Source organism: Aphis gossypii, chromosome 3, assembly GCF_020184175.1.
Source record: "Aphis gossypii isolate Hap1 chromosome 3, ASM2018417v2, whole genome shotgun sequence".
Classification (NCBI taxonomy): domain Eukaryota; kingdom Metazoa; phylum Arthropoda; class Insecta; order Hemiptera; family Aphididae; genus Aphis; species Aphis gossypii.
The window spans coordinates 38,376,775-38,390,787 of record NC_065532.1 but is presented as its reverse complement, the minus strand read 5'-3'; the positions used below and the strand labels follow the sequence as shown (position 1 = coordinate 38,390,787).

The window sequence follows — 14,013 nt, the reverse complement described above, 5'->3', positions numbered from 1 at the left end:
TATAATATGTTAAATAATAATTATATTTAAATTGTAATTGTAATTTCCTAATGCGTGAATATTAATTCATCTTAATTCATCTTGTTGTATTTGTTTTCTAATTAACTATCATATAATATTTATATTATAGATATTATATTTAGTACATACCTCAGCTGCAATATACGCTGGTATGACGCTAAGCAGTAATTGTTCTTGTTGTTCTTTTTCACACTCCAGTTTTATTCTGGATTCAATGCATGTCCTGGTACCCGAAAACATTATTCTGTTGGCTTTATGTGTCATAAACTTATAATACCAACCAGTAGAGCTGGCAGATAACAGAAGTATTATTTCAGCAATCATCTGTAAAATAATGCAGTTTTAGTTAAGAAGTTGTCATAATAATAAAACAAAATATAAATTATAAGTTTAATTTTTCAATTTTCTTATTATACATATTCGTTTAAAAATGATTTTCCAGAAAAATTTAAAAACAACATTTATGTCTTCAAATAATTGTTTTGTACACATATTATAATAACAACACAGTTTCCCACGGTATGATAACATTCTAAATGTTCGTTGTTTTATAATATTAATAATTTATAACCTAAAGAGTATATTTTCTATGTATTATGTGAAACAATGCGAATATTGAACATTTTTCACCAAATTTTGTAGTGTACAACAATTTCTAATAAAATAATTTTTGTTACTAGTATATATTATAGAAGTATTTATTAAACCTTGGTTGTACACAAATATATTTATTATAGCATACATTTTAATGTATATATATGTAGGTATATATAGTAATTTTAAATATGTGTGTTCAAAATGTTCGTACATCGGAACAGTATTAAGTAATATTAATATTTATCTTTATTATTTTGAAAGACATGGGTGTTGTTAAGTTTGAAATTATTACAAAAGGTTTAGTTTCCTAAAACAAACGTAGAAAAAATAAAAACATCTTTAAATAAACATTATTTGCAACATAAACACAGTTTAAATATGTGTAAAGATCTCATTCATCGTTATTCAAATGATCTAAAGTATTTCTGTATGTATTGTATTAAAACTAGAACACACAATGTTCATATTCCAGCTTCCCTGGTGTAGTTGTTTCGTATTGCTCAAGGCACAGGGCTTTTCAAAAGAGTGTAAATACGGGAAATTTTAATGATAATACAAACATCACTAGAGGAGTAAACTTCAGAGTTCAGAACATGGCTATTTTAAAATATTCAAAACTCATAATAGATAAGGAACTTGTGAAGGATTTCTCGAGTTGTTCTAAATAGTTTGGAGATAGGTTTATTGTTTGTATTATTTTCTATCAATTTTTAATTATTTAAAATGAAATTCGTAAAACAAAATAATTAATAAATAAAAAAAACTAATTTCATTAAATGTCACATCTCTATTAAACATAATACTATATTGTGTGATTTTATCTAAAAAACAATTTGTAATATGGTAATAAATTAATTTCAAATAAATAAAAATAAAATCCTATAAATACAATTATTAGATATTTATTTCAACTGACACTTGTAAATTGAAACAAATGGCAACATATGCATTTAATAATATATTTAGTATTTACAGAAGAAAATATTTCTATTAACATGTTAAGTAACAAATTTAAAATATATAATTTATAGTTTCTTATATTTATAAGCATTTAAATGTTATATAAGAGGTGGTCAATGGATGTAAGTATTTCATGAAATTTCAGTGCTTTTATCTGCAAGACTTAAAATTAAATTCTTAAAAATTAAAAATTAAATACTGCTAAAATACATACACTATTATAGTTTTAATTTATAGTATAAAAAATATTCAAAGATTTCATTGAAAAAAGTTATTTTTGAAAATGTGATAGATCGAGTCATTAAATTCATTCATGTGAACATATTTTTTTTATTGAATATAAATTAATCATGCAGATAACTATTTTTCTCTATTCTAAAAATAGTTGTATATTACGATAATAAGTTTTTGCATGTAGTATTATTGCAAAAGAAATATTCTTCATTTACTCGTAGTAATAGGTGAAAAAATAATAAGGTTTGATTAAATAACTCTTACTCAAATGGAATATAATTTAATTTAAATAAAAGGGGAAGACGGTAACGTATAGAATAACGGGTACGAGAGAGAATTTTGTAACTTGATAAAATATTTCATTATTTGGACTTGAGCGATATAAAAAATGTATACTGTATATAACATTGAGTCGTCATATCTATTGATAATTGAAAAATTGATGAGTGATTGCACCATGAGTAAGTTGATGAATTTTAGAAGTATAGAAATAATCTACAATGAATTTTCTATGGCTGCCACAAAGAAATTGTACCTAAGTTGACGTGACATGTTTTTCACATTATCCGAAGACTACCTTGTAATGCAATGAATATACGCTATATAACACTTGTGTAAAAATAGTATAACCGAACTAAACTTAATATAAAAAAAAAACCAATATTTTAGGCTGAATATTAAAAATGGTATTGATTTCAGAAGCACTCAAGTTCGAAGATATGTATAAAGTGGTAAATCGATAATTTCGAGAGGATTTCAGTTGATACCTTGATACCATTCGGAGCCTATTTTTCACGTTTTTATTTTTTACTATAATATAATCAAAATACTAGTATATCGAAAACCGTATACGTAAGTCAATATATGCACGTCATATGGTTTTGAAACCAAATATTGTGTTTTTAAAAATGAACTTACAATTTATATTTCAACTTATTTTAAAGTGTAATATAATAAGTTATGTACACTTGTTCAATTTGAAATCAATATTAAATTGTTTCATACAAACAATGGTTATGAGCGGAGACAGTATTAATGTCTCTATTTTAAAGCATATTTTATAATATCATTTATATATTATGCAACTATGAGTAATTTATTTTTATGTTAGTAATACGGTATTTTGAACTAAATGATGCCAATAACATTAAATATATCATTATACGTGTTATTAATATTATTAATTATATCATAGTTATTATTGTTACTAACATATAAGTCAATACCGTGTAGGTCAACGTGAAAATGTTAGAGTACAGGCATATTATATCTTAAAATTAGTTTAAATATATTTTTTTAATTTCATTGGTTATAGAAAATAATAAAATACGTGATTTTGAACAATTTACTATTTCTTTTAAATTACAACTTATGACATAATAAGTAAAATCGTTATATTTCGTTTAAAATTCCGAGCTCGTATAACTTAGAGCTTAAATTGCCTAAAAAAAAAAAAAAATTGTCACTATTTATTTTATTTTCGATAAAAAATACACAACGGTCATCGTAAAACCAATAAATTCAACTCTTCGTTCAGAATTTAATAGCTTCTATAGTTGATAATAAAAATACGATGCAATGTTAACGTTAAGTAAAATTTATTAAAAACGAAACGATTTCCTTTCAAAACGGAATCGCTATTATTGATGGCAAATGAAATATGTTTTTTAAAAAGCATATATATGTATCGTTTGTGTCAACCGGTGAATGCAGTGAATTTCGATTAAATTATCTCGTCTCATTCGTGTTATTATTGTACGTTGATTAGCATAATGACGTGTGCTATAATATAATATAGCAGCTGATATTAATATATTCGCAGTGTCAATTTATTGTATTATATCACACGTTCATATAATACAAAGGTGTACAAGTTGAATACTTGGCTAATATACAGCTTAAAAATGTTCGAGGGAATATCACTATTAGACTTCCGCAAAAGTCTCTATTTTAAAAACCACTTGCTGGTAATGCCCTAAGTACTATATTGTTATCGAAAAAATTTATTTCGTATATAAGCTCGTAAATCCGTTAACTTTGTTTCCTCCTAAATCCGATGATAATTGTTAACCATTCTAGTATATACACACGTACATGTGATAACTTTTTATTTTTTTTTCCTATACCAAAATAATTACCAATTATAACATTATTATAATATTGCAATTATCAGGTGGCGTATTATTAGTTGTGCACAAGTGTCGTTTTTTAGTATAACTTTTCGTTGAACTTAAAAACCAAGTGATAATTACTTAATTTAAATAAATGTACAACGATTAGATGATCAATAGATAAAATAAATATATAATGTTTTGTGTTTGGAGGTGATGAGGGAGAAAACGATGGGAGATTTAAAAAATAGACAACCGTGTATATACAAGCACGTATTTTGGTGACAATTTTAAGCAGTCTAAAAAAAAAATATAACCGCGGGAGAGGAGAGGAGTGGTAAGGATGTTAAATAATCTGAAAAATAAACCAATTGCAATCGTACCTGTTTGACGTGTTGCGCGTTCGGCGTCCACTGGATCTCGGCAAGCAGAGACGTGATGTGCACGGCCACCATGGCGGCCGTGGCGAGAGACGCGACGGTCACGTGCGTCGGCACCATCGAGTGCGTGGCCACCATGATGGGCACCAGAGCGTAGGCGGCGTGCGCGACGCCACTGCTGGACAGCACGGCGGTGGCCGACGCGGCCACAGTGGCCGCAGACAGCGCAGCCACGGTGGGCCTGGAGTTCAACGCGGTGGGGGCGGCCTGCGTGAGGACGAACGTGAAGGCGAACGTCAGCCACGCGACGGACACCGACAAAAACGGAGGTCTCGCAGTCAGTTCGGTCTGGAAAGCAGAGAAAACAAAAAACATCCGTTTGTCAATATTATATAATAAATTATTATAAATCGCCGAGTGATTATTACGTATTAGCGCGCAAGCCGAAACGGAATTTGGAATTCATTTTTCTTTTCTATACTTAACATTTCGTTCGTAAATAATATATTATTACTGCTATGACTGTTGTGTAGTTTATTGACCACTTGGATGATCAAATTATACAATGCACATAGTCGTCGCACGTCCCGCCCATTTGTAACGAGTCAAAACCGACATAAATATTGTATTTTACTACCTACGTAATACCCACGCATGCGCGACTGCCAATCAATTTGTTTTTTCCCTAAAATTATTTTCTATCGCCTTAATTTTGTCGATAGGTCGCAGTACAAACGATAATAGTGTTTGAAATTTGTCAAAATAAATTATGACGACGGGCATTCACTTTGGCCGTCCTATAATTATGTTTGCTTCGAAAATTTTCCGAATTATTCTATACACTAATTTGAGGTTGACCCTAATATTGACACAGTCCTGTTCACAATGATTGTTGAACGAAAACTACGTTTTTTTTATTCGTCGCGAAAATAGTTAGGTATTTTCCGTCAACCATTTTTTTTTTTTTTATTCAAATCAGTCAGTCGAAAGGTTATGAATTAGGATTGATAGGCCGGGATTAAGGTTGCATGACCACGGGACTCGTTAGTGTACTATACTTGATTATTATGTTACGTAAACATAATTTTGAAACTGTCTAATATTTGTATATAAATTTAAAAATTACTAATGATTTAATAATATTTTAATAATGTATAATATATTTATATTTATCTGTACTTATCTATGATTTAGTTTTGGTTATATATTTATTTCAAATAATAATAGGTACATGATTAACAATAAATCAGAGTTTTAAAAATAAACCATATTAATGGTGCAGAATAATTGAAAACTTGATCATTTAATTTTTTTTCACTAGGATAATACGGAAAAAAAACAAAATAGTTCAATCGCCGAAACTATTATTTTTATTAATATAATATGAATTTATTCGTATAAGAGCCGAGAATAACATTATAATATATAGTAATACCTACTACTAATATAAATATTATGACTTCGAACGAACGTATTTTATTCGCTTCGATTACTTCGAGAGCAGTCAAACACTAAGACAGCTCATCCTAACTTACCACCTAGAAGTGATCTACAGTCTTAGCGAAAATCTCATTTGACGTCACTTTCCGCCATTTTGACCTCGTCCGTTTTGTATAAATAAATAATACACTAACGACACAATACAGAACAGTATTTGTTGATAAGATGATGTCAGTTTATGTGAGCGATTTCGATGTCTCAATCATAATATTGTTACACTACATTTATTTAGTAAAAACATTGTACATCGAAGAGTTTTCGGGTTATCATATTCAACGGGATTATAGTGTAACAGGTTTGTTTTTATTTTCGAAAAAATTGTGCGTGTGATATTCTTAACGGGACGTATTATAGGTAGGTTGTGTATGTAGGTACATAAAACCTTTTTTTTTTTTTTGTCTTCCGTGCTACCGACAGCGTTTCGTATTGCGTACATAATTTCTAACCGACAGTGTGCACCCGCTTGCATAAATAAACCTCGTGAATAGCGAATAACGATAAAAAATAATAATACGATTTCACAAATTCGTCCATTTTTCTGTGGAATTCACGCTCAGCCAGACAGCTCTAACAGGATAAATCATATGCATAACCTTCTAGGTTTCTGGAAATCATGATGTGATATTGTGACGGATTCGTGTTTGATAATAACTTTAAGTTCAGTGTGATAGTTCTACCATGGAAGTCTCATCAAAAGACCGAGAGCTTGAATAAAAATAAAACACGACATTTTTTTTCCACTTAATTCAACGACCGTACCATAATAATTCATCTCCGAGACGGACTCTAATAGAAAGTTATTATACTTATATATGCTTAAATCGCACGAAATTTTTCACTATAATCTTAGTAGCTGTTAAAATTTATTGCATCACTATCTATACTTTGTTTGCTTGTACATATTATATCGTGAGTGGGACTGAGATTTATTAATGTCCAACGAATAAATACTACAAATAAAAAGAGTTTTAAATTATTTTTATAACGTTTTGATTGTCTTAAAAACATACGTTATATTCTGTTCTCATAATTAAATTTATTATTATTATTAATTGATGTTAAAAATTTAGAAAAAGTTTGAGTACAAAACAGACAGGTGTTGTACTATGTATAATTGTATGCAATATACGTGAGGTAACTTTTATGTTTCGTCTTTTTTTTAAACATTTTAAGTTATCTCCCGGTTAAATTAACACGCGCACTATATTTAGATAAATTATACATATTTTTTCATACTCACATTGTAAAATATAATTAACATCATTAAAGTGATAGTACAAACAACCAATCCGATAGAAGCAAACGTTGTAAAAAGTGATTGCTTTAATCGAATACGATACTTGTGGTAAAGCTCTTCTAAATCCATATCCCTGTAAAAAAAAAAAAAAAAAAACAATGTACTTTACAAAAAAATATTTTTATAGCATTATGCTAATTATTAATTAATTATTATTTCTGATGTTTATACATTCATAACATTAATGAAGAAAACATTTTAGAGCAGTTTATTTTTTATACAGTCTTAATGACATTAAAGTTATAAGAACATAAATGTTTCATTTATTAAAGTTGTAAGTTCTCGCAAACCTGATTACATTTTTTGATTTTAGTACAAAAGTTACAAGACATAGAACTTACTAAATTGCATTAATTTATACTATATACCTGGTAGTGATTAAATTTGATATTAAAAAACTAATTTTTCATTATTAATAAATTCAATAATGTAAATTGATATAAGCTTTTATGGTTTTTATCCTATATAGGGGAAGGCTGGGCAGAACTGTACTACTAATTTCTAAGCACTGTAGAACTTACAAAATTTTAAGAATTTAAAATCGGATTACATAATTAAATTAAAAATATTGTTAGCTTCAATAAAATTTAAGCATTTTTAAAGTTTTTTAACCATATGTGTGGTAAAACCGTGTTAGTCTTGGCTTAAGACCGTATGATAGTTTTACGATCTAAAATAGTAAAAATATAATCGGCGAATTCCTATTAAAAATGTTTAATAACACAAATTATTGTTAAAAAATTAATTTTTTATAAAATAATAATGATTTATATTTACCTATTATATACAATTGTTATAGGCGTTCGCTCGCAGCGATGAGAGGGGATATGGAGTAGAGATTTATTTTAGGTACTGTTATAGTAATTTTAATGTTTAACTATAATGTTTACTTTTGATAAATATTTCTATTTTTGACTCATTATCATTGTAGACAGCTTGCATAATGACATAAATTTTTGCACCACAGTAGGTGGCTTTAAACTAATAGTAATTAAGTAAAAACAATATTACTGCTCCAAATTATATTATTAAATAATCTGTACTTACTTTTTCGTAAATTAAAACGATTTTTGTACAAACCAAACAAGATTAAGTATGAATATTTTTAATTATGATATGTAAAAAAAAATATGATTTATACATAATATTATTAATTTATGATAATAGGAATTTGAGAGGGAATTTATTCGAATCGAGGTTAATTTTTGTCAATAACAAACGGTCATGGATAAATAAATATCAATAATTTTTTTTCCATCGTGACCATGGTTCAAGATATATTCTTAAACCGTGATCGTGACTCAACGTTCAGAGAACCTTATCATACGGTTTTGCCTCTCGTACGGGACTACCCCGCTTTCCCTTATATATTATAATATATACACACGAACGAGATAATAATATTATGTCAGAAACTCTAAATTACTTCGAATTTAGCTAGCTGTATATTATTATTAATGTATTATATTGATAAATACCTTTTATTATATCGAATTTTGCTTTGACTTATCTTTATATTCTTTGACTAATCCATATGTTTACAAAATAGATTTATTTCCAGGCTATTTTAAAATAATATTGGCTCAACATCATATTGTTAAGTCACTTTCAACTATTATTTTCATTCAATTGACATAAATGTTTTTTAAAACATACTACTCGATTTAAACAAAATTAAATGTATAGGTATGCTTAAAATCTAAATACAATAAGACTATGTACGTAAAAATGTACAAGCAAATATTATTTACTGAAAATATCTTCCAGAAAAATAATTAACTAAATATTTGTAAGGATGCTTAACAGAAAGTTCAATAGATTTTAATATTGTACTGATATACTGATAATGTTACTATTACAATATTAGAGAGATCATTATTATTTAATCGTGTAAAATAGCTGATATAAAATTAAAGTATGATTTAACGAAATTATTTACGTTACGAGATTAAAATATACGATATAAATTAAATTATATAATTAAGCATACAGTTAACTGGATTTAAAGAAAGGGATTATTTAAAGTTGTTCACTTTTGGGCTCAAAGATTAGCTTAGGTTAACAGGATTTGAAGGCATAACAATTAAAAACTACAGTCAGAATTTAAAGTCTGACCACAGTTAATATTTTACAAATGTTATAAATCACTTGATGTCAATATTAGATTTGCTACCTAGTATTCAGACTAATAATTTATCATAGTTTATCTATCACATTTATAATAAAATTGTGAGATCCTTTCGGATACCATTTTTTTTTGGTTTTTTTGTGACAATAAAAAAAGATACTAAATACTGCAGTGAATACACATGTTATTTTAAAGCAGTTAAATATTTTTTTTTAACTACAAAATAAATTACTTGAAAAAAAAATCTACAGATTGTATTTATTTCCATTTTCCATGATTTCATTTTATTTGAATTTTCTACCATATGTTTGATTTTTATCCAATTCGATGAAAAGGTAATATATTTATACTAATATCATATCATCTAAAATGTATTTTAATCATATACAATACCGTATAGCAGCATTGTATGAGTCGTTAAATATTTACTGACCATAATTATCAATTTATTATTCATATAATTACAAGGTCATAGAAGTATACTTTTCATAAAATAGCTTATGGCTAATAACTATTACTCTTAAATATAAGATTTTGACCATATGATTTCCAACCAAACACATTAAAGTTTATATTATGTTAAAATTGTAGCGGTTTTTTTCTAGTTTTTATTTTATAATAAATTCGTTGACGCACTGCAGTTTGACAGGTTGTGATTTATCAACAAGTAATATTGTTATATTGAACGTATTAATACACGTCGTGTATTTATACACATGGATTAATATTAAAATGTCATATATATATATATTTGATGGATCATTTTATTAACAATTTCAGAAGAATAGACTACTGCGTTAACGAATTGTGCGTATTTTTTAAATCACACTGTTCCTATGAGAGGAATAGTAGGTATTAGTATATTATAATAATGATTAACTAAAATACTAAAATAATAAACACGAAAATACATGAAAAAAAAAAAATAAAACAATAATGGATCACAATAAATAAAACTAGTGGACTGGAAATAAAAAAAAACAACAATAAAATACAAGTACGCGGAATTATAGGTGATTACTCATATCCGTGTTTCGGACGATTATAAAACGCAACATTCACTATAATATTATTATATTATTATCGTATGACATTGAGCTGGTTTTAATATAACGTTCATAATTACGACGATTTTAGAATTTAACCGCGGAACGATTAGAAGAGTAAAATATGTTTAACGTTACTACTTTCGCAAATTTTTATAGACTGTACATGATACGTATTTATGTAGGTATTATATAATATTTTATATTAAACGTTCAGCTGGTATTTAAAAAACGACGTGGATTCCAAGGGTAAATCACACATAATAGTTAGGTACCGTTATAAAACTACGCCCGCCCCTTTATTAAATACGTACGTTAAAATTATCATTGAATCCTTGTGAACAATTTTTTTCTTTAGAAATCTCGTGAGTACGTTTATTATTACGACTATAGGTACCTATTGTCGTCTGTCATTGTTGAATGATACGTAAACGCTTCGTCGTCATTTGTGTGATTCACTATAAGTATGCTTATCTCTCTCTTTTTTTTTTTTGTATCTTTTAATTGTGCATTTATCCGACTTCTATGGTTATTGCAATTTTTAAATATTATACTCGAAGACGATATATAAATGATTTGATTTTTTTTATACCATTTAATAAGTATTCTGTGACAATACAAGTTTGTTTTTTTTCAATTGAGAAACAACCCTTTTTACTATATTATATTGCCGTAAAGAGATAATTTTTTTTAATATGACGACAAATCTTAATGAAATTCAAAAGCATATTTTTCGAGTTATTAATAAACTTTATGTTATTAAAAATAAAAGTCTTTAATAATGGTTTTACATAAAATATAAAATGTAATATTTAGTTTATTAGTACTCATTTTAAATGTGTAGTTTATACTATTAATTATAAATTTATGAAATTGTATAATGCTATAATTATTCGAATCATCATGGTATCATGGTATATATTCACTTGTGGGTTTTTATCCTAGCTATTACTTGATGTAATTTAAGTTAAATTAATTAAAAATATACTCGTTTGAATTTTGATTTCAACACAATTAAAATATAGAAACATTTTGAATTACTTAAAAAAGGGAGGTTCTTATTAAAAAAAAAAAAATAAGTTTATATCATCACTGTACACTCTTAAAATAAGATTAAAATAAAAAAATCCTAGTATTTTAAAATATAGTCCTAATATAATCCTAAACTTAAAATTCCAAAAATAAGTATTTGAATATATTTATTATTAAAGAAAAATGGGATTGTGCAATGTAGGTACATACTTGACAGTTGACGAATCACTGTATTATTAAATTATTGCCCGAGTTAGTTATTCATTTTTATAGATTTTTTCGTTTAATTGGCTACAATTTTATTTTCTGTATTAACTAACTATTACTATTGTTTGTTAACGTTTTAATGATGATTATCAAAAATTACATTTTTCTAATAAAAATATATTATGTCTTAAAATCGAGAACACCAATCCATTCGTCTCGAATTGGTTAGAACAGAGTTATAGTTTTTTTTATAGGTGAATCCATTCCTTTGATTGAAATTGAAAATTGAAAATATTTATACTGAAGTGAAAAAGTGGAAATAATGGCTAACTATTTGTTTTAGAGTTCAATTCAAATCTATCGATTTCCGGGTTAGAATGTATTTGTTCTTAGATCTACGAATATACTCGTAATATAGGTAAGCACACATAGTGCACAAAATATCTTGTTAAATGGAATGTCGAATAATAATACAATAACTTGTATGCGATATACAAATTGAAGTGATCATATCGTATTATAATATAAATATATTTAAATTTATTATAGATTTAATATACCTAGGAAATGATTAAGTAATAAAAAAAATTAATTCACAATAATTACGTAATGTATTGAAAAATTAAATTAAAAAAAAAAAACTTGAATCATGATGTTCTCATAGTATATATATATATATAATATTAATTTATTCAATTATTTTGATAATTGCAGTCTATTAGATATTATATTTTAGATACATTATACGCACGCTAACGTTAATAATAATTATATTATTATTCATTACACGTGGCATCAACATTGTTTTGTTATTGTGGTCAAACTTACAGTGGCGTAGATTATTATCATATACACATGAAGTACTATCGATGAAATTATACGATGATTATATTATTAATATTATTGTGTGGTTACAATACGATAAATATGTAATATTATTCACGCATGCAACGTCTATTGTGGCGGCGGCGTTCAATGTCAGGAAGTCGCATTGACAACCACAAGTAGGTGTACACAATAAATATATATATACATATAATACGCATGCGTTATAATATTATACTCGTGTACTTATGTACACACAATAATAATATGATGTTATATTATGCGAGACTACTATGCAACTACGACGGCGCGCATTTAAATTTTCCGACATTAATATTATTGTTATTTTTAAATTTATTTACATTTCTACGACACGACAGATATAGTGTAATAGTAATATTGTTACTGATTGATATTATATTATAACGCGTTTATTGCGATATTTCCGTCGTCGAATTTGGTTTCCAACATTTGTATATTCGATCGTTACCTACGTCATACGCTGCACTGTGAAAATCGTTCACGACCACAACCTTTGTCGTTTCGTTTTACTTTATTTAACGTGCACGGAATATTTTATTGGAAACGACATAATTATGAAAATATAAGCAGTTAATGCAAAAAAAAAAAAGTGAAAAAAAAATAATACGTAACATTTTTTTTACTATTACTATAACGACTGCAACGGTTTAAATAATACTTTAATGAGAGGACGGTTGATATAGGTTCTATCTACGTGGTACTATATAGGAGTACCGATATTATACATATATATATATTGCATTTTATAGGGGACGCGTTTAACTTGGCCTACGTCAAACCCATCATTCATATGATTTCTCGCCGTTTAACACGTTGTTATTAATATAATAAAATACATTTCACATCCTAATATAATATTATATGATATTATGGACTTATCGTGTGTGCGCCTCTCCGGAAAAACCATTTACACGAGTCCTGCAATAACGGATTTTCGTCGACCCGAACGAAATCCAATATAATGCACGAAAACCAATATTACCGTCCATCGGTGCCGCCACGTTTTATTTACGACGATACCCACCTACGACTCCGGCCAGCCACTTTGGGTATCGTACATAATTTACGCGCTGCGATATTACGAGTATAATATAGTTGCTGCCGCGGCTTATTAAAGTGCAATATATAGATGGCGACAGTGTGACACGAGCATTTGTTATTTGCTGAAACTTAACCCAAACTTTTAGCCATGAGATACCGGGTAACCGGTGTAAAATATGATTAATAATAGCTCCGTGGTCTGCGATTTCATAAAAACAACGAATATAGTTGACAACGCTATTAAGCATACACGTTACGCATTAACCGAGAAGAGTCCTGAATAAATTGTTTTGAACCTGGACGCGGAGCATGCGTTGTATATTAATGTACCATATATATGCGTTCGTATAATATAATAACATTAGCTGATCATTTACGCTTTTAAAAATCTTTAATCAATATTTACGACGATAAACCAACTAGGAAAACTAATACAAACAAAACACTCACGTCTACTCGTGAAAATTTGTGCTAAGCATAATGAGAGACTGACATTTGTTTATTAGTGAATTGCAGATCAACAACACTTCCAATAATGCTCTCCCTGTTAAAGCCCAAAATTATAACGTTATATGATGTAAATTTGACCGTA

At 27.6% G+C, this 14,013-nt stretch overlaps 1 protein-coding gene across 3 annotated transcripts in view; it reads right to left on the bottom strand.

The window, feature by feature from the left end:
- The window catches only part of LOC114123846 (adenylate cyclase type 2), a 237,478-nt gene that overhangs the window by 26,407 nt on the left and 197,058 nt on the right, over positions 1–14,013 (bottom strand). For 2 of the 3 annotated variants that reach the window (XM_050204703.1, XM_027986958.2), the window contains exons 2-4: positions 7,044–7,173; positions 4,307–4,651; positions 151–345 (exon numbers count right to left, since the gene is read on the bottom strand). In XM_050204703.1, the coding sequence (XP_050060660.1) occupies positions 151–345; positions 4,307–4,651; positions 7,044–7,169 (666 nt within the window). In that variant the 5' untranslated portion in view covers positions 7,170–7,173. Of the gene's footprint in view, positions 1–150; positions 346–4,306; positions 4,652–7,043; positions 7,174–7,877; positions 8,023–14,013 lie in introns of those variants that run through there. The other variant, XM_027986960.2, reaches the window with a different exon arrangement.